We start from the raw sequence: 23,794 nt of genomic DNA, 5'->3' as shown, positions 1-23,794 counted from the left end.
TGTATCCATGTACAGAATAGTGTCCAAAAGGAGGCTAATCTATTTGAAAGATCAGATTTTAACTTAAATGTGTCAAGTCTACTTACTTTTCTCAAACTTTCAGTTCTCTGACACATTATTTAAAGATCCATTTTTATGGTATTTAATAACTAAAATATGTGTAAAATACTGTCCTAACCTTAACAGCTTATGTGAAGACTCAAAGACACTTTTAAATACTTTCAAATAGAGTCAAGGTGTTCGTTTAGCCTTTTTAGGACCCGGTTTTTACAGCTCTTTGATTGATGTCTGCATGTCTTTTTTGTGAGTAATACTTCACTACTTGCCTTTTTGAAGAGCATTCATAAACCATTTCTCTCTGCCCTACCACACCCGGCATATGTGTGACTCTGAAAACCACTGGTTAATAGATAACACCAAGATTTCAAGTTTAGGTTTACTTAGCATGTAGTGATTGGCCAAATATGAGGGCTTGATTGAGGTTTCACTTTTTATATGTAGTTTAAAAGACAAATGAAAGTTGTATGGTAAGAAGTTGTAGGGAGATTCCCTAATCCCTAAATATTCATAGAATTAAAGAATCAAATCATAATGTTAGCCCTAGAATAAACTAAACAGATCACCTCATTCAGCCTTCTCAATATATAGAAAAGGACGTTTGAGGACCCATGAAATGGTTTGGCCAAGGTCACACAACTAGTTAGTAAAAAGACGTAGGTATTCCAACTCCTTTCCTTTGCCAATACATTTGGACTCTCCAGTATTGTTTTCTGTCTGATACTTTCCACTTCGATTTAGAATAACTAGCACATAATAGCCATTTACTTCCCTGGCTTAATTCAAAGAAAAATGTTTTTTTCCTCAAAGAAGTTGGGACAAATAAGTCTTTCCTAGTTACTTCTTTGAAAGTAGAGCCACATAGCATTAAAGTTTGCAGCCTTAACATAAGAAAATACTGTATTCTGGAGCCACTTCAGTCGTACATTTCAGTGTGGTCCTCTAACCATTATCAGCAGAAGCTGCACACAATTTGCACAAGTACTTGTTCAGTCATTGGACTCATTTCACTTTTTTGGACACCATTTCCTTTGGGGAGGGAAGTCTTGCCTGTTCATGAATTCATTGTTATTTTTTACAGGGGTTAGACTTCATTTGATAAAGTGGTTCCTTCTCGTTTTCTCCTTCCCTCAGGCTGCATCCTAGCATGGCCAGTGTTAGCCTGGCGTGAGCTTTTATGGCATTTATAAATCCCTCCTTCCTGAGGGTTTATAATGACAGTGCTGAAAAACCACCTTGACTGAAGTATGACCATGGCCATTGAATTTGAGGGGGCCTGAGAATGTTCTTTCTAGTCTGTTTTGTTTTGACAGAATTTAATATATTAAGGCTTTTCCACTTTCTGCCATGAAACTAGATTTATAATGCTTTTGGGATACTAAAATTAACATTACCTGTTTTTCTCTAGGTGGATAAGTTGGATGCTTCAGAGTCACTGAGAAAAGAGGAAGAACAGGCTACAGAGACACAGCCTATTGTTTATGGTAATGTTTTGGTTTTTTTTTATTTCAAAGAAATACAGTAGACAGGCCTAATTCTTTAGGGACTCTACCTCAAAATAAAAATAAAACAAGTTTTTACTGAAGTGCAAAGGCTTGGTGAGTTAAGGAAAGATTCTGTCTACCATCATTTTTGTGTGGGAAGAAAAGTTCTTAAAGCAGGCATTAACATTATTCTTTAAGACATTCTTAAATAAAAGAAACTCTCAAAAGCATTGTATATCTTAAGAACATACCCTAAATTTCCCTAGTGCCTGGTCGCTGATTACATGTCCATAAACTCCTAGAAGAGAGTATTGATGAATTCAGTTTTCAGAGGAGTGAAATGCCAGTGGTTTGGTTAGGATGCTTTACATAAAGAATACATCCTAACTTTTAATTATAACTTGGACAGAGAACTGGGTAAAGTTTCTATTTGATAACTTCCCAGGGAGACAGGATAATCAAACTCTCATGAATATTTAAGGCAATTTAATTTCTCCCTATACCTGGATTTCTGAAATACTTCCATTTACATTTCATACTTGGTGGTCAAATTAATTTGAGTAGTGAGTTTGGTCAAGTGATACTGGTCAAGCACCAAAACCAAGTGTCATTGAGAGGGGGACATAAAAATGATGTGACCATTACATCTCAAGCTGCTAAGGGAAAAGGTAACATACACATCTATTATGGCATGATCTCTCCTTTTTGCTATAGATAAAAATTCATTTGAGAATTTAGGGGTGAGGGTAGTTTTAGAAAATTTAGAGAAAGTAATATAAAAGTGGATCCTTAGAGATGAAAGCTAGATGTTTATCAGTGATTCAGTGACTCTGAAGCCATACTTGATAGGGAACACAATAGGAACATATTTTGGCAGGACCTACAGAGTTTGGTGTGCCTTCAAAGTGAATATAACACTTTCTTTTAATCTATGTATCTTCGAAAAAATACAATAAAAAAAAATGATGGGGGTGGGGAGGGACCCTCTTATGTTTTTTTAATGTAATGTTTTGTGTGATCTATTAACTTTTTAAAAAGATAAAATTTTAAAAAAGGTCATTGAAAACAATGTGTAAATGGAAAGGTCTCATAGGCAATTGAAAACGGATTTGGAATTTCAGGATATGTCAGAGTTAGAGGTGATTTTTATAAACTGCTGGTTTCCAATAAGAATTTACTTACTAAAGAAAACTTTGTCACCCACAAAATGGGAGAGACATCAGGTTACCTGTCTCCTGTAAAATTACATCCTTGTGGGAGTACTTCTAGAGGAGAGAGGTGTTCTTTGTGTCATGTTTTCTGTATTTGGTTAAAAACCATTTAACTCTTTAAAAAAGCGTTAACGTATTTGTATATGTAAGTACTTCATACCTAATGCATATTTGAATGTGTTTTATTCTTTCTTTTAAGATTTACTTTTTTATTTATCTTCCCCCTGCCCCCCCCCCCCCCCCCATTTTGTCTGCTCTCTGTGACCGCTTCTATCCTTATCAGCGGCACTGGGAATCTGTGTTTCTTTTCGTTGCGTCATCTCGCTGTGTCAGCTCTCCGTGTGTATAGTGCCACTCCTAGGCAGGCTGCACTTTCTTTCGCTGGGCGGCTCTCCTTACGGGGCGCACTCCTTGTGCGTGGGGCTCCCCTATGCGGGGGACACCCCTGCGTGGCAGGGCACTCCTTGCATGCATCAGCACTGCACATGGGCCAGCTCCACACGGGTCAAGGAGGCCTGGGGTTTGAACCGTGGACCTCCCATGTCGTAGGCGGAGGCCCTATCCATTGGGCCAAGTCCGCTTCCCTGAATATGTTTTATTCTTTCTTGCTTTCCCAACATTAGGTTATTTGCTAGAAATCATTAGGTTTCTCTAAGACAAGTTAAAATTGGAAATATAAGTCTAACTGTTCAATAGTTTTAAAATGTCAGTTAAAAAAATTAAGTTTTCCTTTTGCTAGTAGTTTTACCATGTCACTATATGTAATGTACAGATACACGTGGTGATAGGCTTGTTGGCAAATGTCTTGCCTGATCTTGTCAAGCATCCACGTGTGTATTACTTTAAAGGATAAGAAATAACTTCTAGTTCTGGTCCTCAGCCCTGCCCTGTTTAGGCTTTTGGAGCACGTCCTTTTTAGGGTAAGACTTTCACCCAATCAGTTGTGACAGTCAGAAGTCACTCCCCCCCCCCCATCTTATTCTAAATTATTAGTACTATAATACTATTTACCCCTTTTTTTTTCTTTAGGTCAGCCCCAGTTGATGCTGACAGCAGGACCCAGTGTTGCAGTCCCTCCCCAGGCACCTTTTGGTTATGGTTATACTGCACCACCCTATGGGCAGCCACAGCCTGGCTTTGGTTACAGCATGTAAGATGGAAAGCTAATTCTGCAGTCGACTGCCTGTTTTCATACTGAAACACCATCTCTACCCGCTTCTGTTTCTAATGGGGGGAGGGGGAACATATTCTTGTAAACTTTATTTCATGAAGGACTACTTTTTGCTTCTAACTATAAACTTGGATCACCTATGTTAAAAACTTTACTTCACATTCCGTATCATCTTAGAATTTATTTTCAAAGGGGAATAGTTTCAATGTTTTATTCACTTGGGCTTTATGTGTCCCCGCCCCTCCGGTATTCTTTGAAGAACTACTTAACATTCAATCTATTGTGAAGAACCTGATTTGCACTCTGTAGTGTTTAAAGAAAAAAAGAAACTCTAATATTGAATATCTTAAATTCATTGTATGTAAACAGCTTACAATATGTATTGTCTAAAAGCATTTAAGTCTCTCTTATTCAAAGAAAGCTGAAGCGAAAATGTTGGTATGTGACCAAGCAAGACTGCTGGTGTCAAGACAACACTAATCAGTATATTCTCCATTGGACTGCATTGTTCTTCAAATTATTTGAAAAAATGCATACAGACAACTTGCCTGATTTTTAAATGAGCATAAAAGGCCCTCTGACCTATGCAGGTTTCCCCATTATGCATATAGAAAATGCTAGTGTGTTTTGCTCACTTTGTGTGTAGCAGGTACTCTTACGTTGTGCTGTATCCTGTGCTTTTTCTGTGGGACCATTCCATTCAGGAACAAAGAGCACCATGATTCCAATCTGTATGTATTTACTAACCCTTCCCTGAGGTTTGTGTATGTTGGATATTGTGGTGTTTTAGATCACTGAGTGTACAGAAGAAAGAATTCAAACATATTGCTGTTCTTCAGTTTTCTTTGTGGAATTTGAAATTAAATTGAAAATAAATTACTGGACTGTGGACATAACACACAGAATTGCAGTTTTAATTAAATACCTCTCAAACTGGAACCAAAAGAGCCATAGTTTCAGATTGGTTAATGAAGCAGTAGCAGAGAGGCAGAGAAGAGGAATGAGGATTGGGACACTAGAATATTGTGTATTAAGTGCTTTCTGTAGTTAATAAGTGGCCTGAAGAATCAATCACTGTTTCTGCCATCTCTATCATTTTAACCAAGTGGCAGTTCAGGTTTTTATCTAAGCATTTCGTTCAAAGAACAGATCATGGATGTTAAAGTATATTAACTTTAAATAAAAGTATTATTTAAACATGTAGTTAACATACTGTCTAAATTATGGGTTTTTTTAAGATGGGTTTGTTGGTTTTTTTTAGTGTGTGAATCCAACTCTTGTTTATGGCTTAGAGTGTCAAAGTTTATTTCATTATCCCTTAATCCTCAGTAGAGTTAGCCTCCTATCTATCCTTGTGTTCTACAACTTTCTAAATCAGGCAAATTAACGTTAATTGCCACACAAAAACTATGCATCCCTGTCCTCCTACCTTTAATTTTTTTTTTCACCCTTAACCTCCTGTAGAAAATAGTATTAGCTGGGAAATTCTGTGTAGTTTGCCATGGTTAAACAGCTTGCTTATTCAGACTGTGGCTTTACTTGTGTTACTGCTAGATTTCTGCTCCCATTTTTCTTCATTATCAAATCAAGAGGGACAATACTAACAGTTCCTGAGAGAGCTCGGTCTTTTTAGGAGTCAAGACTTATTCTCTACTAGAACTTTCCCATACTTTGAAGCAACTGGTTTTTATCAGAGGAATGAGTTTTCTCTTTTCCCTTCCCTAAAAGAAGCAACTGAAAATACATTGTTTTTCCCCCCAAACAAAAAAAGGCCTTGTTTTAATTCTATGTGCTGTATATTGATACTGCAGTTACCACTTGAGTCACCTGTAAACAGGTTATATGGTAGACAGAGAAACTGCTTTGGTATTCAAATACTGGACAAGAACTTCTGGGCTTGTTTCTTCATCTGTATATTATTTATCATTATCCATAATTTTCAGAAGTATTTGGAGGATTATATTGAATCACAAAATACCTAGCATAGGACTGGGCAAAAATGGTAGAATGAATTGGTAATAAACTGTATTTCAAGCCTTACTTACTATCTTCTTTAGAAGTACTGTGAGTTTATCATAGGTGATGGTCAAAGAGAAAACTAAAAACAGAAAACAGGAGTACTAAAAGTTATTACCACTCTCTAAATGTAACTTAAACAGAAGACAGGGAGAAAGATTAACTTCCTAGGGTAAACATGCTTTTACCAGTCTTCCTACTTGGTATCCAGATACAGCCACAGTACAAACAAATCCTTTTTAGTATTATGAAAATACTTTGACTCCTGTGGATCGCCACAAAGTGTTTTAGGGTCTCCTCCTGGTGTCTGCAGTCTATACTTTGAGAACTGTAAAATAAGTTTGACCCTAATACCAGATGAAGGTGAACTAGAAAAACATTTTTTCAGAATTACCAGTTTGTGTACTATTCATCCAAGTAGACATTCTATGATGATTTTGCACCACGGGTGATTTTATTACACCCGTTATTTATTACTTGAGTCAAGCACTCCAAGCCATACTGCTGGGAATGGACCACCTGATTTTGGAGTCATCAGTCTTCCTGAGGCAAGCCTCAGAAATTATTGGAGCCAGAAATAGACATTCAGGATTGAGTTCTCTTCACCTCTGTTGCATACTGTTGCATCACTCTGGAATCCAGTATAAACATTCTGTTTAGAAACAGTTGCTATTATGGCATCATTCACAGTTGTGGTTTCCTCTGTGCTGTCATATACCACTGTAAACTCAAAAATGGGACCAAAGATTAGATAGAACCTTTAAAATTGGCTGCAAGTTTTTAGTCTTCTACCCACACACCCCACCACTGACCTTAGATCTTGAAGCTGTTGTGTTGCTTATGTTGAACTTAACTATTAACTGAAGTTAATCATCAAGAGTTGGAGCCACTTAAGGTGGGCTGCTACGATAATCCTCCCTGTCTTGAGATAAATTTAGAAATTGACAAGATCCCCTAAAAGAAAGCTCAGGGAAAACAGCCATTACTAAGAGATCAGAAGGTATGTGACTTTTGGGAGCCTAAGACCTTCTACTTCATGTTGTAGGCAGCTGATATAACTGTAATTATTATAGAATTAGAATCATGTTAAGTGTATAAAGCTCAAAAGGAAAAAAAAATACCCTTAATTCAGCTGACTAGTTAAGAAACATTGGGGGATGCTGAGATGACAAATTCATTCACAAATTACTCTAAATCCCAACATGAGTCCATTTCCACCTTCAAAGTGCTTACGGGCCACTTCACAAGTTCCATGCCTTCATTGTTACAGGAAGGGAAGGAAGTAAAGGTATTTTTGTAGGCTATAACTTAGAACTGCTGCTGAGAACTTTGGCCAGTGTGGGTCAGGGAAAATCAATTGGAAGCACTGCATAGGTAGGTTATACCTCTGCTATAAAATCTAAACTTTGAGATTTATAATCTAGACTTAAACTCTAGGTTAGATTCTAAACCTCAAGATTCCCATTATGGGGTGGCTTTAATTATCAATAATATAAGTAGGTTATTATCCAAAGTGACAGCAGGGGGAAAATTTAGAATTTGAATTGAGAATGCTGTTGAACGCCTCCCTGATTCTCCAAAAGGGACAGCAGAACAGTTGTGGAAAGAGAAGCACTAATCACATACTAAGGTACCCAGCTATGCCATAGGGAAATGCTGTTTTTCTACTTTTTAACCCAGATTCATCAAGACCTGTTTCTAGTCTTAAATATTTGTTTCACCACTTACCACGTGAACTACCAGGACCAATTAACCAACAGTATTTTCTAGCGCAAAATAGTAATTGTGCAAATACATGAAAGAAGAACATAGGAATGGATTTTATTTTCATCTCCAGAATATTAAAGTTGGGAGAAGCAGCAGATCTTTTATTGTTAGAATTTGACTAGTTATAGAGAGGTCATCATAGTAAATTCCAATTAGTAAAGTTTTAAGTGACCAGTGACTTTGTCAATTAGGTCTGCTGGTCCCGGCCCAATTCCTAAGACAGTCCGAGAACCTGGTGCAATCTGAGTACGTCCAGCATCTTGAATTAAACTTACAGTCAGTCCCAGCATTTTGGCATGGGTCAGTAATTCTCCCAGGGCTTCTTCATCAGGAGCTTTGACAACCACTTTGGGCTGGCCACAGTATTCCCATTGTTGGAGCAATTCAGGGTTTCTCCTTTGAATTTGCTTGTAGGCAGAAACAGCAGCATGAGAACACTGGGCAGCCACTTTCCCTTTTCCCATCTTTAAGTCATTTCGAACCACAATAATCATTTTGTACTCGCCACTCTCTCCTAAGATGCAGGCTTCATTTCCAGTCTCTGTGTCTGCCTTGCTCACTGAGCTTTTGTGCATCATCCCAAAGTGTACATGGAGGCCCCAGCCCAGGCACATGCCACAAACAATTCCAGCAGCCAAGCTGAATGCACCAGGATGAGCCAAGTAATCCATAACCAAGGATTTGAAGAGCACCTTGCACAATGAAGAGTTGTCCTGTTGGGTGTTATTTTATGGGATAAAATTAATATCTGAGACAAACAATGCCATTTTACATATGCACACAGTCTTTTGCATGGTTTTAATATGCACAAAATTTTCCAGAAGTGTAACTATCATATAGAAAAAAGGAAGAGCATCCTTTATCCTCCATTATTTTAGAATTTTAGAAAATCCTGTTACCCCAGCAAAGCTGTTCATGATATTTAAGTCACTAATAAAACACCTTTATTAGTCTACATTTGAGGCAGCTGGATTCACTGTAGTTCAATATACTGATGAAAGTAACTGATAATTTCACTATGTCTTCCATTAAAATGATACCCAAACATTTATATATTGCAATACTTGGGGGCACCACATTTATATAGTATAATATATATTCAGTGTACATGGCACTCTTAGAATACAAATTTTATCATGAATCACTTTTCCTTACTGTCATTTGTTAAAATTAGGACATTAATATTTTTGTGGCACTGACAAATATTTTCATTTTAGGATAATGGGATGTTACAAACTTTTAAAATTCAAATAATTCATGTACCATAAAATTCACCCCTTTAAATAAAGTGTACAATTCAGTATATCCACAGTGTTTTGCAACCATCACTATTATCTAATTTAAAATGTTTTCATCACCCCAAAAGAAACCCTATACCTGTTAGCAATTATGTACCATTTTTCCTCTCCCTAGTAAGTACTAATCTACTTTTTTTTTTTACAGACTTGCCCATTCTGGACTTTTCATTTATTTTAGCATAATGTTTTCAAGGTGCACACATGTAGCTTGTTACCAGTAGCTCACTCTTCTAGCGTATTTAGGCTCAGTTTCTAATACAAAAAAAAAAAAACACAAATCTTTTACAAATAGTTCTCTATATAAATCATGGCTATCTCCTGATCTCAAAATTAGGATTGGGAAATACAAGGATTTTAAATGATACAAATAGTCTTCAGTAATTTACAGAACAACAATGAACCTGAAACACCTGCCAAAAAATCTCTTCATTTTATAGTGTTTCACACTTTCCTTTCTCAAGTTCCAATCCCTTCTGAAGCAAAAGAAGTATATGAATGCTATCTTCCTAAATGCCCAAATTCTACAGGGAAAGGACAAAGGAAGACCAGGAGAATGTGGTAAGGAACATATTTCTAGAAGAAAGACATGGTCATCATCATTTTGTCTAACACTCTTGTTCACTAAGTTTAGCAATATTGTCTTTGGGAACAGAAGCTGGTTTGAGGTGGGGTAAAGAAAGAGCAGAAAGAAAGAAGCAATGGATATAAGGGGATATGGAGAAAAGGAAACAAGTGGGTTTTTTTTTCTTTTCTATAAGATGGAGAGATGAGTATATTTAAAGTTTGAGCATATTTAAATGTCAATGGGATGGAGCCAGAGGAAAGGGAGGTAGACACTCAAATAATAGTGCAAAGCAGTAGAAGGGAGGGGATCTAATGCCCTTTGGAGGGAATTTGATCTTGGAAAGGAGAAGTGGTACTCTTCTTGCCAATGTAACAGTTCTGGGTATCTGGAGGGAGTGCCTCAGAAGGAGAAAGGTGGGAAGCGGACTTGGCCCAGTGGTTAGGGCATCCGCCTACTATATGGGAGGTCCGCGGTTCAAACCCCGGGCTTACTTGACCTGTGTGGAGCTGGCTTACGCGCAGTGCTGATGCACGCAAGGAGTGCCCTGCCATGCAGGGGTGTCCCCTGCATTGGGGAGGCTCACACACAAGGAGTGCACCCTGTAAGGAGAGTCACCCAGCGCTAAAGGAAGTAAAGCCTGCCCAGGAATGGTGCTGCACACACACACAACTGACAAAACAAGATGACGCAACAAAAAGAGACACAGATTCCCATGCCGCTGACAACAACAGAAGCAGACAAGATGATGATGCAGCAAATAGACACAAACAACAGACAACCAGGGCAGGGGAAAGGGGAGAGAGATAAGTAAATCTTTAAAAAAAAAAAAGGTTGTGCACAAGTCAGGCTGGAGGACAGAAGAGGAAGACAAAAGGACAAAAGTTATGGCAAAACAAAAGGATTGCAGAGGAATGTTGAAGACAGTTAAGATTAATAATGAGGATTCTGAAGTGGTGTCATACTAGGTTGTCACTTCTCCAGCAGTACATAGCAGCCTGAGTATAGCTCAGAAAAAGAAGAGATGGCTTCATAGTTCCAGGGAAAAAATACAAGTCAAAAGACTAGAACTTCCTAATTCCTGCTTCCGAACATACAAACTGACCTGCATGGACATTCATTCACCCTCCTCTCCTATTATAATGGATAGCTGAATTTATTCAGGTTTGAGTTTTGTGAGGATTAACCAATCACAACACAATTTTTCATAAGACATTAGAATGAGAGCAAAAATGGTTGAAATGACGGGCCATGAAATCTATATTTCTTACAGATGGGCAAGAAGGTGATAGAGAAGGACATCCACAACTATTAAAGAACAAATGTGATGGAAGTAAGCTGGAATAGTAGGTGGCTGTGGTTGGTGCAGTTCTAACTTTGGAGATGGAGCATTATATAGTGATATAAAGCCCAGAGTGTAGTTATAAGAATGGCTGTCTGAAGTGTAATAGATGTGTGTCACAATATTTATCTGCTCTCTCAATTCTTTTAAAATATTTTACCCCCTTTCATCTATAAATGTTGACTGAATACCCTGAGCTAGGCACTGTTCTAGTGTCTATGGAATACAACATTGAACAAAAGGAAAAAGTCCCTTCCCATTTTTACATTCCAATAATGGTTTGAAAGTGACTCAATCCTATTAAATTTTCTTCATTTTATTATATAAAATGTTTTCATTGGGAGAAGCTAGGGTTATTTATATATCAAAAAGGAGAAAACCAAGGCCAAGAGAAGTTAAGTTCAAACAAATGATTGCTGGCCAGACATTCAACTTGCTAGACTGAGAATACTGTAGTAAATACTGTAGTAAACTAGACAAGCTATTCATACATGAGAAGACAGACAAATAATTATACAAGGGTGATGAAAAAGTTGTAATGGGAGTACAAAAGAAAGGATTTAATTCCAGTTTCAATCAGGAAGGCCTCCTCAAGTAAATGGTATTTACACTGCAAATAAGGGTGAGTAAGAGGTAAAGACAGAAATAGGGAAGATCATTTCAGGCAGAAAGAACTCCTCGGAGCAAAGACCAGAGGAGAGAGAAATACAATATGTTAGATGATGACCTGAAAGTCCAGAAGGCTGAGAGATGGAGATGAGTGGGAGAAGATAGGCTGGAAAAAAGGACAGGATTCAGATTATAGAAGGCCTTCTAAGCAATGTTAAACAGTTTGGAATTTACCCTAAAGGTAAGCCCCTGCAGGAGAGTAATTTTTTTTTCTTAAGACATCCTTTGGGTCTTCAATGTAATGGGAAGAGCAGAAATAAGTAGAATCAACAAAATCAATAGTTGGGTCTTTGAGAAGATCAACAAAATTGGCAAATCCTTAGCTAGAATGACAAAGGAAAAAAGATGCAAATAAAATAAGAAATGAGGGAGCAGTTGTAGTTCAGTGTGTTGAGCACCTGCTTCCTACATATGAGATCTCAGTTCAATCCACAGTACCTTCTAAAATTTTTTTTTAAACGTTAAATCAGAAATGAGGGGATATCATTACTGATACCACAGAAATAAAAAAACTTGTATGTCAACAAACTGCACAACCTAGATGAAATGGACCTACACTAACACTATAAATCATAGAAGACCTCAACAAAACAATTACAGTAAAGACTAAATTAGTCATCAAAACCTCCCAACTAAGAAAAGCCCAGGACCAGATGGCTTCACAGGTGAATTCTACTAATCAATCCAACAAGAAATAATGCCAATCATAGGCAAAATTCCAAAAAATTGACTAGGAAGGAACACTATATAACTCATTCTATGATGTGAACATCACCTTAATTCCCAAGCCAGATAAAGATATTACAAGAAAAGAAAATTACAGACCAATCTCTAATAAATTTAGATGCAAAATCTTCAAAGTACTTGCAAATTGAATCCAACAGCATTTTAAAAAAATTATACACCATGATCAAGTGGGTTTTATTCCAGGTATGCAAGGATGGTTCAACACAGAAAATCAAATATAACACTTCATTCACAAATCAAAGGAGAAAAATCATGTGAACATCTCTATTGACACAGAAAAGGCATGTGAGAAAAATCAGCATCCTTTCTTAGTGAAAACACTCCAAAATATAGGAATAGAAGGAAACTTATTCAAAAGAAGTCCAGCCTGTCCAGGAGTGGCTCCGCATGCACGGAGAGCTGATGCAGCAAGATGACACAACAAAAAGACAGATTCCTGGTACTGCTGACAAGAATACAAGTGGACACAGAAGAACACACAGCAAGTGGACAGAGAAAGCAGACAACTGGGGAGTGGGGAGGAAGGGGGGAGAAATAAATAAAAATAAATCTTTAAAAAGAAAAATGATAAAGGGCATATGTGAAAAACCAAGAGCTAACATTGTACTTAATGGTGAAGGACTGAATGCTTTCCTGCTGAGAATGGAAATAAGACAAGGAAGCCCAATGTCACCAGTTTTTGCAGTATCATACCAGAAATTCTAGCCAGAGCACTTAGGCAAGGAAAAGAAATAAGGATCCAAATAGGAAGGAAAGAAGTAAAACTTTCACTATTTGCAAATGACATGATCTTATACCTAAAAGTCCCCAAAAATCTATTACAAAGTCACTAGAGCTAATAAATGAGTTTAGCGATGTGGCAGGATACAAGATTAACAACAAAAATCAGTAGTGTAAGCACTAGTAATCAGCACTCTGAGGAGGAAACTAGGAAACATATTCCACTTACAATATGAACTAAAAGAATGAAATATTTAGGAATAAACTTAATCAAGGACGTAAGGGACCTGCATTCAGAAAACTATAAATATTGCTAAAAGAAATCAAAGAAGACCTAAATAAATGGAAGGACAGTCTATATTCATGGACTGGAAAACTAAATATTGTTACAATGTCAATTTCACCCAAATTGATTTACAGATTCAATGCAATCCCAATCCAAATTCTAACTGCCTACTCTGCAGAAATGGAAAAGCCAATTTACAAATTTATTTGGAAGGATAAGGAGCCCTAAATAGCCAAAAATTTCTTGAAAAAGAAAAACAGAGTTGGAAGACTCTCACTTCCTGACTTTAAAACACATTACAGGGAAGCGGATGTAGCTCAAGTGATAAGGCCCCTGCCTACCATATGGGAGGACCCAGGTTTGATCCATGGGACCTCCTGGTGGAAAAAAAAGAGAAAGCATGCCTATGTAGTGAACCAGTACCCGTGTAGGGAACTGAGTGTACGCACAGTGAGCTGAGTGCCAAGGTGAGTGCCTGCATGGCGAGCCAAGTGCCCGCGTGGCGAGTTGAGTGTCTGCACAGTGAGCCAAGTGCCTGCGGGAATGCCCGCTTGGTGAGCCAGTACCCCACATGGCAAGTCGAGTGCTTGTGCAGCAAGCTGAGTGTCCATGCAGTGAGCCAGTGCCCACAGAAGTGAGTCATGCACCAAGATGATGACGCACCAAAAGAGAGATGAAGGGGAGGGTCAAGGTGAAACACAGGAGAGACCAGGAACTGAGGTAGTGCAATTGACAGGGAACCTCTCTCCACATCAGGGGTCCCCAGGATCAAATCCCAGTAAATCCTAGAGAAAAAAGATGAGAAGACAAAAAGAGAAATAGATAGAGAAGATCACACAGTGAATGGACACAGCAAAAACAGCAGGACAAAGCAGGGGAGGGGGAGGGGAAGAAAAATATAATAATGTTAAAAGAATGGTATCTTTGTTTAAAAAATACATTACAAAGCTACAGTGGTTCAAACAGCATGGTAGGGAAGTGGACCTGGCCCAATGGATAGGGCATTCGCCTACCACATGGGAGGTCCGCGGTTCAAACCCCGGGCCTCCTTGACCCATGTGGAGCTGGCCCATGTGCAGTGCTGATGCACACGAAGGAGTGCTGTGCCACGCAGGGGTGTCCCCTGCGTAGGGGAGCCCCACGCAAAAGGAGTAAATGCCGTAAGGAGAGCCGCCCAGCGTGAAAGAAAGTGCAGCCTGCTCAAGAATGGCGCCGCACACACAGAGAGCTGACACAAGATGATGCAACAAAAAGAAACACAGATTCCCTGTGCCGCTGATAAGGATGGAAGTGGTCACAGAAGAACACACAGTGAATGGACAAAGAGAGCAGACAACTGGGGGCGGAGGGGGGAGGGGAGAGAAATAAATAAATAAATCCTTTAAAAAAAAACAAAAAACAGCATGGTATTGGCATAAAGGTAGGTAGGTACAGTGACCAATGGGATTGAATTGAAAGTTCAGAAATAGACCCTCAGATCTATGGCAAAGTGATTTTTCCCAAGGTTGCCAAGCCCACCCAGCTGGGACAGAACAGTCTCCTCAACTAAGGGTGCTGGGAGAACTGGATATCCATATTCAAATGAGAGAAAGAGGAATCTAACATCTTATACAAACATTAACTCAAAACAGATCGAAGACCTAAATATAAGAGTTGGAAACATAAAATCCCTAGAAGAAAATGTAGGGAAACATCTTCAAGATCTTGTGGTAGAAGGTGGTTTCTTAGACTTTACACTTAAAGCATGAGTAACGAAAGAAAAAATAAATGGGACCTCCTCAAAATTAAAAAAACTTTTGTGCTTCAAATGATTTTGTGAAGAGAGTGAAAAGGCAGCCTACTCAATGGGAGAAATTTTGAAACTACATATCTGAGAAGGGTTTAATATCTAGGATATAAAGAGAGCCCACAATTCAATAATACAAAGATGAGCAATCCATTTTAAAAATGGGCAAAAGACTTAAATAGACATTTTTCTAAAGAGAAAATACAAATGGGTAAAAAGCACATGAAAAGATGTTCAAAATCACTAGCTATCAGGAAAATGCAAATGAAAACTAATGAGCAGGGAGCAGGTGTAGCTCACTTAGCTTAGTGCCTGCTTCTCATATACGAGGTCCCAGGTTCAATCCCGGGTGCCTCCTAAAAAAATAAAAAATTTTTTTTTTTTTTTTTTTTTTTGATTTTGAGAAGGAAAAATGGTTTATTGATGGCCAGCTGGACTCGGGAGCTTTCTGTTTGAATCCCAAGCCAAAAAATAAAAATATTAAAAAAAAAAAACAGGGTGGCAGACTTGGCCCAGTGGTTAGGGTGTCAGTCTACCACACGGGAGGTCTGTGGTTCAAACCCCAGGCCTCCTTGACCCGTGTGGAGCTGGCCCATGCGCAGTGCTGATGCACACAAGGAGTGCCGTGCCATGCAGGGGTTTCCCCACATAGGGGAGCCCCTCATGCAAGGAGTGCACCCCGTAAGGAGAGCCGCCCAAAGTGAAAGAAAGTGTAGCCTGCCCAAGAATGGTGCCGCACACACGGAGAGCTGACACAACAAGATGACACAACAAAAAGAAACACAGATTCTCGTGCCGCTGACAACAACAGAAGCGGACAAAGAAGATGCAGAGAATGGACACAGAGAACAGACAACCGGGGTGGGGGGGGGAGGGGAGAGGAAAAAAAAATAAATCTTTTAAAAAAAACAAAAAACACCAAACCTACACTGAGATATCATTTCACACCTTATAGAATGGTCATTATTTAAAAAAAGCAGGAGCAGATGTGGCTCAAGTGTTTGAGTGCCTACTTCCCATATGGGAGGTCCCAGGTTTGGTCCCTGGCACCTCCTAAAAGAAACAAAAGCAAACAAACAAAAAAAAACCAACTCAAGGGAGCCCATGTGGCTCAGTGGTTGAGCACCAGCTTATCACATATGAGGTCCGGTTTCAATCCCTGGCCCTGGTACCTCAAAAAAAAAAAAAAAAAAAAAAAAAGCAGAACACTCCAGGTATTGGAAAGGATATGGAGAAACAGGAACCTTCACTGTTGGCAGGAAAGTGAAATGGTACAGCCACTGGGGAAGACAATTTGGGGCTCCTCAGGAAGCTAAATATAGAATTACCATATGATCCTGATCTGGCGATCCCACTACTAAATATATATTTAGAAGAACTGAAAGCAGGGACACAAATATTTGCACACCAATGTCATAGCGGCATTATTCAAAATTGCCAACAGATGAAAACAACTGAAGTACCCAATGAATGGATAATCAAAATGTAGTATATACACACAATGGAAGATTACTCAGTTCTAGGAAGGAAAAGTCTTGATCCATGTGATACATGGATGAACCCTGAGGACATTACGTTGAGTAAAGCCAGACACGAAAGGACAAATATTGTATGGGCTCATTAATATGAACTAATTACTAGTGAACTCATGGAGTTGAAATCTAGAGTATAGGTTACCAGGAGATAGAATGAGGGTTGAAAAAGGGGAGCTAATGTTTAATGTCAGTAGAATTTTTAATAAGATTGATTTTAAATGTTTGGAAATGGAGACAATGGTAACAAATTATTGGAGTATAATTAATAGTGATAAGTTATGGATATGATTGTGGTTGAGGGGAAGCTGAGGGGCTTACATGTCAATAGAAGGAAAGCTAGAGGATAAACTTGTGGCTGTATAACATAGTAAACTCAGATGTAGTACAAATACAAAGAATGTTCTTCCATGAACTAGAACAAACATACACCACTATTACAAGCATTAATAATATGGTGGTATATGGGAAAAATAACAACTAACGTAAAGAACGGACTATAGTTAACATAATATTATAACATTTTTTCATTAATTTTAACAAAGGTACTATACCAATGCAATAGTATAGTATTTATACTATTTATACTACAGGGTATAGAGTATTTGTACTCCCCTATTATGTAAATTTCTTTCTGGAATAATGAAAATGTTCTAAAATTTATTGTGGTGATGAGTACACAACCTTCTGATTATACTGAAAGTCACTGATCGTATGCTCTGGATGGATTGTATGGTATGTGAATAAAATCATTAAAAGAAAGAAAACATCACTTGAGACTTCAGTGTAATGGCAACAGGTTGGCAAGAATAGATTCAGGATGATCAATTAGAAGGCTGCTATAATGTAACAATAATAGTAATAGTTTACATTTACTAAGTATGTATTAGGCCATGGCAAAGTACTCTTCATGAATTGTCTCCCTTCATACTCCCTACAGCCCTTTAAGATAAACAATTATTATCCCTATTTTACAGATGTGAAAATCTAGGCACAGAGATTATAAATTGATTTGCCCAAGTTCACACGCTAGTAAGTGGTAGTCTGACTTAAGAGTTTTTGGAGGGAAGTGGATGTGGCTCAAGGGATTGGGCTCCTGCCTACCACATGGGAGGTCCTGGGTTCAGTTTCTGATGCCTCCTAGAGAATAAGAGCAAGACAGCGAGCTGGCACAACAAGGAGGCACAAGGGGGTAAGACAATGAAAGACACAAAAAAGTAGGGAGCTGGGGTGGCTCAAGCAATTGAGCACCTCTCTCCCACATGGGAGGTCCCAGTGCCCCCTAAAGAAAAGATGAGCAGACAAGTGCAAATGGGTGGGGGGGGAGCGGTAATAAATAAAATAAATCTTAAAAAAAAAAAAAGAGTTGTTGGGGACTGAATCATATCCCTCACAAAAGACAGGTTCAAGTCTTAACCGGCATTCCTATAGGTATGAACCCATTTGTAAATATGACCTTTGAAGATGTTATTTGCAGTTAAGGTGTGGACTCATTTGTGAATAGGATCTTCAGAGAGCCTATTTAGATGAGGCCAAATTGAATCAGGTGGGTCCTTATAAGGAGAGGAAATAGAAACACAGGTGAATGAGCAGAAGCAGCGGCCACATGATGGAGGAAGAGATAAAAGCCAAGGAACCTCAAGGATTGTGGCAAGCTGGCACCAGAATGCTACAGACTCAGGGAGAAAACATGGACTGTCAAGACTTTGATTTTGGACTTATAGCCTCTAAAACGATGAGACAATAAATTCCCAATTTTTAAGCCAGCCCATTGTGTGGTATTTATCATAATGGCCTTGGCCAACTAAGACAAAAATTCACATTCCTATGATATTTTCCTAGCCCAAATGAGAAAACAGTAATCTAGACAAGAGTAATGAGAATGGGGAAGAAAACTGGCTGAGTCACAACTGTCTGAATTGGTGACTGACTGAAGTCAGGTGTTAAGAGAACAGGAATTCAGGATACCTAGGTTTGAACAAATGGAGAATGGAAATATTATTTACTAATGGAAGAAATTCTGGTGAAAGAACAGGTTTGAAAACAAAGACACTAAATTTGGTTTTAGATATTACATTTGGTTTGACTAAGAGACATCCTGGTAGAAATGCCCAGTTCAAAAGGAAGGCCTGGGCTGGAAATACAGATTTCAGAGAACTTATTGTGTAAATGAGGTAACTGAAGTCATGGAAGTGCATGAGGCCACTGGAGAAGTACATAGAGTTAAAATAAATAAATAAATAAATAAAAGGAGGGAAGCGGACTTTGCCCAGTGGTTAGGACATTCATTTACCACATAGGAGGTCTGAGGTTCAAACCCCAGGCCTCCTGGACCCGGCCCACACGCAGTGCTGATGCGCGCAAGGAGTGCCGTGCCATGCAGGGGTGTCCCCGCATAGGGGAGCCCCATGCACAAGGAGTGTACCCCGTAAGGAGAGCCGCCCAGCGCGAAAGAAAGTGCAGCCTGCCCAGGAATGGTGCCGCACACACGGAGAGCTGACACAACAAGATTACGCAACAAAAAGAGACACAGATTTCCGTGCCGCTGACAACAACAGAAGTGGACAAAGAAACAAGATGCAGCAAATGGACACAGAGAACAGACAACCAGGGTGGGGGAGGAGGGGAGAGAAATAAATAAATAAATAAATAAATCTTAAAAAAAAAAAAAGGCTAAACCAGAATCCTGAGGAAACTAACATTTAAGCACCAAAATCGAGTCATGAATGGCCACTGTGGTGAGAGTCACATATCCAAAGTTACACTGTGCCTAGTTTCAGTTCCTTCACTACACTATGCCTAAAGAATGCAGTGGCAGGGCTGTATTAACACGGTACTTTATGGCTCCAGGTACCTATGCAGCCAGGAAAAAGTCTTAATTAGAAAAAGTTTTAAAAACTCATATTTTAAGTATATCTACCATTTAGTTACCACATTATTGGCTTACATATTAGTGAGACTGCTCCCTGATAATCTATGAACTAGCCTCTGAATTGAACTAATATGCAATTATTTCTAAAAAATATAGTAATTTCTACATCAACAATTGGAAGATTTTCTCGTAAGTTGCAGAGTAACCAAATATCCCATGTATCAGACCTTGGCTCTTAAGGTCTTATCTGGAGAAAAAAACTGCATACTGGATAACGAGAAAACTTTTACATCCAGTATCTCATTTATTGTTACTAGGAACATAAGAGGAAAATATTATTACTTTCATTTTAAAGATAAGAAAAATGAGGACCAGATAGAGAAGTTACTTTTCCATAGTAAACACTAATAAGCAGCAGAACTCTAGAGATCATGAAACAAAGTTTCTCATCCCAACTTATCTAAAAATCGATATACTAGTAAGAGTTAGCTAAAACAGAGCAGGGAAAATTCTGGAAATAGCGGAGTTATCTCTAATTTCCCATCTCAATGAGGTCTCTAATTTTAAAATGTTAAAATTAACATTTATGTCTTTGTTCTAAGGTGTTAATCTTATAAACATCAGATTATCATTTGAATAACTCCTCTAAAAGGTGTTTCAGCCTGTTCCTTTATCTGAATATCTACTACAAACATCAATAAGCCCAGGGCTTGAGACTAAGGTAAAAATATATTATCATTCTTAGTTTCACAGATAATCCTTGGCAATAATAGCACTGCAAAACAAACATGTCCTGGGACGTGGACTTGGCCCAGTGGTTAGGGCATCCGTCTACCACATGGGAGGTCCGTGGTCCAAGCCCTGGGCCTCCTTGACCTGTGTGGAGCTGGCCCATGCGCAGTGCTGATGCGCACAAGGAGTGCCGTGCCACGCAGGGGTGTCCCCCGCGTAGGGGAGCCCCATGCACAAGGAGTGCGCCCCATAAGGAGAGCCGCCCAGCGCGAAAGAAAGTGCAGCCTGCCCAGGAATGGCGCCGCACACAGGGAGCGCTGACGCAGCAAGATGATGCAACAAGAGGAGACACAGATTCCTGGTGCTGCTGATAAGGATAGAAGCGGTCACAGAAGAACACACAGCAAATGGACAGAGAACAGACAACTGGGGGAGGGGGGAGGGGGGAGGAATAAAATAAAAAAATAAATTAAAAAAAACAACACATGGGAAGCAGACTTGGCTCAGTGGTTAGGGCATCCGTCTACCACATGGGACCTATAAAACTCACTTTTTGGTGTCTTAAAATTTCCCTATGTGACTCTCACCAGTGTTCTTGATCCCATAACCTCATGTCGCACCCATTAATCCTACTCCATTGGTTACTATCCTTAGGTCTTTTCCAACTCAAAAATCTTTCCCAGATCATGTTTACACATTAAGCTACTGCACTACTCTTCCTATTCCCTTTATCTACAAACTCCAATTACATATCTCTATTTTTTCATCTACTTATCACTGTACCCAGGTTCCTTCCTTCCTCACATTCTAATGAAATTGCTCTGTAAGGAACCAGACACTTCCAAATTGCCAGATCTAGCTGTTCTTTTTAAGCCTGGTCTTACATTAGTTTTCTGCATCATCACTACTCACTTTCATCCCATCTGGAAGTTTTTCAGTCTTCTCTGGTTCTAGGTCCCCTGTTTGCCCCTGATATACTACTACCCAAGCTTACACATTTCACCCTCTCTTCAGTCTATATCTGCACTGTCCAATACAGCAGCCACTAGCCACATGTGGCTACTTAAGCTTAAATGAAAACAAGATGAAATCTTAAATTCACATCTTGAGTCATACTAGTCACAGTTCAAGTACTCAATAGCCAGAAGTGGCTAGTGTTGCTACCCTATCAGACAGCAGATACAGAATATTTCCATCATTGCAGGAAGTTCTACTGGACAGCACGGGTCTGTATTTCTTTTCAATAAAGCATTCAATATTTATCAAGCATCTACTATGCATCAGGCATAGTTCTGGAACCTGGAGATAGAGCATTGAACAAAAAAAGTCCCAACTCCTCAAGGAACTAACATTCTAATGAGAAGAGACAAACAATAAACAGTTTGTCAGATGAACAATCTCATTTATCCCCAAATCACCATATTCTGACGACTTCTAAAGTTTCTCTTAGGCTCCAAACTTGAATTTCCAATTTTTGCTAGATTTCACCACTTAGAGTTCTATGTACTTATCCTACACTAAACTCAGTATCTTCCCTTCCCCCTGAAACTTCCTTTGTCTGTATTCCTGGTTTCTGAGTAAGCCTGAACTCTTCCTCCTTCAGTCATGGGGTATCTGATCACCAAATTCTGTTGAATCTTTCTGTCAAGATTGTATCTCTACACTCAGTGCCCTAATTATCTCTTGCTAAAAGTCTCCAAAATTAACTTCTCTAGCTCTAATCTTCCCACATCTTTCCACATTTGCTTCATTCTTGCCCTAGTTCATCCTAGCTCATACTGCTATTATAATTATACTTGTAAAACAATGACCTGATCATGCAATTTTCCTGTTCAAAAACCACAGACTAAACATCTAAAGATTGAAATATAAATCTCTTAGCACGAATTTAAAGCGCTACACAAACTGGTTGCAACATACTTTATCCTTCTAACCTCCTCTCCTGCTACTACTGTACGATTCTGCCACAACAAATTTCTAAGTTTGTATCTTTTCAAGCAGCAATCTGTCCCCGAAATAATTTTCTATTTTTCTCCACTTGAAACAAAAACATTCTATGCAATCGTAAAGGTCTAGTTAAAAATGACACAACTGTGAAGACTTTACCATCTCCTAGTCAGACTTATTTTCTCTTCAGAGCTATTGAACTAAATACCTCACCAGACAATATGTTTGTGTGATACGTAAGAACATTTTCAATTATATTCTTAGAAAACTCCTCCTCTGTAGGCTCGACAGCTTTCTGAAATGCTGAGGGAAATCAATAAATACTCAACTCATATTTCGCATATTCGGGGAAAGTGCATCGATGCTGTCTGAATTGAGGTTCTACTTGGGAACTAGAAATCCTGGTTTCTCCCCTCTCCAGCAGCTTGGCCCCCTCTTCCAAAGAAAGTCTGACAGCGCACGATCAGAGGGCTCCAGCGGCTGCTGGAAACGGATTACCAAGAAGATGGAGGGGGCGTATGGAACGAAGTGAGAAGAAACGTTCCACCTGGAGAGAATGGAGAGTGACATCCTTCCCCTTCACCCAGTAAGGAGCCCCCCTACCTGAATTACCTCTCTTCCTCTTCAACCGCACTTCTCCAGTATTGACTTCCGAAGAAACGAACACGCTTCCCTCGGACGAGTTACCTCTTCCGGGTCTCCTTGACAACCGCTTCCGGAGCAAGAACCACGAAGAGAACTGTCATTCTTCGCCCCTCCCTCAGCCCAAACCAAGCGCCAAACTGAAATCCCGCGACAGTCCGCCGAGGTTGCGGAAAGGCGGGTGGAACGTTTCTTCTTTAGCTGCTGTCTCCCGTGGGGGCGGAGACCGGACCGGAAGTGACGTGCAATTTCCGGTTGGCAGAAGCCCAGCGGCGGGTGTGAGAGTCGGTCAGGAGTCACTTCCAGGATCTTGCGATCCGAATAAGCCGGCGTCGGAGCGGGTAGGTAAACGAGTGCGGGGAATGGGGATTGAAGCCTGAGAGTGCCCTCAGAGCCTGGCTTCTTTCGGAACTCTCCCACTTAAACCGTGCACATATGGGGCATACGTGATTTCGGCATTCAGTGATGTTTTCGGGAGCTGCTAACTCTGGATCTCTCACCCTGGGGGTTGCCAGTTTATTTGAAAGACGTCCCCATGGTTGGCCACGAGGACGTTAAGTCCAAACACTGGACTACCCCTGACCCTTCAATCTCCTGTCTCCAGTCTAGGAAGCCGTTCTTGATTTCTGCCCTACCTCCTGGAATGTGCAGGACTTGGGTGTAAATGGAGAAGGCTCCCGGCCGATGATCGAGCTGATGCTCTCTGGATCTGTCAGTTTGGTTTCTTGCCCTGCCCAGCCCCTAGCGCGTGATGCTAAATGTATCCGCTCTTAAATAAAAAAGCGTGCAAGTGCCATCTGAAGTGGTGGTGGTAAAGTAGTGGTCAAGGCAATCGGGCCGTCGTTCATTAGAGCCATTGCAGAAGATTTCGAATCTCCCACTAGAGGACTAGAGTCCTCTGCCATTTTCAGACCCTGAGCCGTGTATTTCCTTATAGTGGAGGTGTTTGCAAT

The 23,794-nt window shown here is 39.6% G+C and overlaps 3 protein-coding genes across 5 annotated transcripts in view; 2 read left to right on the top strand and 1 right to left on the bottom strand.

The window, feature by feature from the left end:
• CLTC (clathrin heavy chain) overlaps positions 1–4,819 on the top strand; it is a 69,205-nt gene extending 64,386 nt beyond the window's left edge. For both annotated transcript variants that reach the window (XM_004457609.5, XM_058283880.1), the window contains 2 exons: positions 1,466–1,541; positions 3,782–4,819. In XM_004457609.5, coding sequence (XP_004457666.1) covers positions 1,466–1,541; positions 3,782–3,906 — 201 coding nt within the window. In that variant the 3' untranslated portion in view covers positions 3,907–4,819. The remainder of the gene's footprint in view (positions 1–1,465; positions 1,542–3,781) is intronic.
• Positions 4,820–7,735: 2,916 nt separating this feature from the next.
• On the bottom strand, positions 7,736–22,921 carry PTRH2 (peptidyl-tRNA hydrolase 2). 2 transcript variants are annotated; one of them, XM_012524787.3, is made up of 2 exons: positions 22,812–22,921; positions 7,736–8,419 (listed from the first exon to the last, which is right to left on the bottom strand). In XM_012524787.3, exon 2 carries the CDS (start codon positions 8,375–8,377, stop codon positions 7,859–7,861), a length of 519 nt encoding a protein of 172 aa, XP_012380241.1. In that variant the 5' UTR covers positions 8,378–8,419; positions 22,812–22,921; the 3' UTR covers positions 7,736–7,858. The 2 variants fall into 2 exon arrangements, with proteins under 2 accessions (XP_012380241.1, XP_023444280.1); XM_023588512.3 differs by having other exon boundaries at positions 22,803–22,909.
• The window catches only part of VMP1 (vacuole membrane protein 1), a 118,845-nt gene continuing 117,961 nt past the window's right edge, over positions 22,911–23,794 (top strand). Inside the window, exon 1 of the mRNA XM_004457608.5 lies at positions 22,911–23,182. The gene's annotated coding sequence lies outside the window, so the exon portion shown is untranslated. The remainder of the gene's footprint in view (positions 23,183–23,794) is intronic.

Source organism: Dasypus novemcinctus, chromosome 21 (assembly GCF_030445035.2).
Source record: "Dasypus novemcinctus isolate mDasNov1 chromosome 21, mDasNov1.1.hap2, whole genome shotgun sequence".
Lineage (NCBI taxonomy): Eukaryota > Metazoa > Chordata > Mammalia > Cingulata > Dasypodidae > Dasypus > Dasypus novemcinctus.
This window is presented reverse-complemented; position numbering and strand designations above follow the sequence as displayed.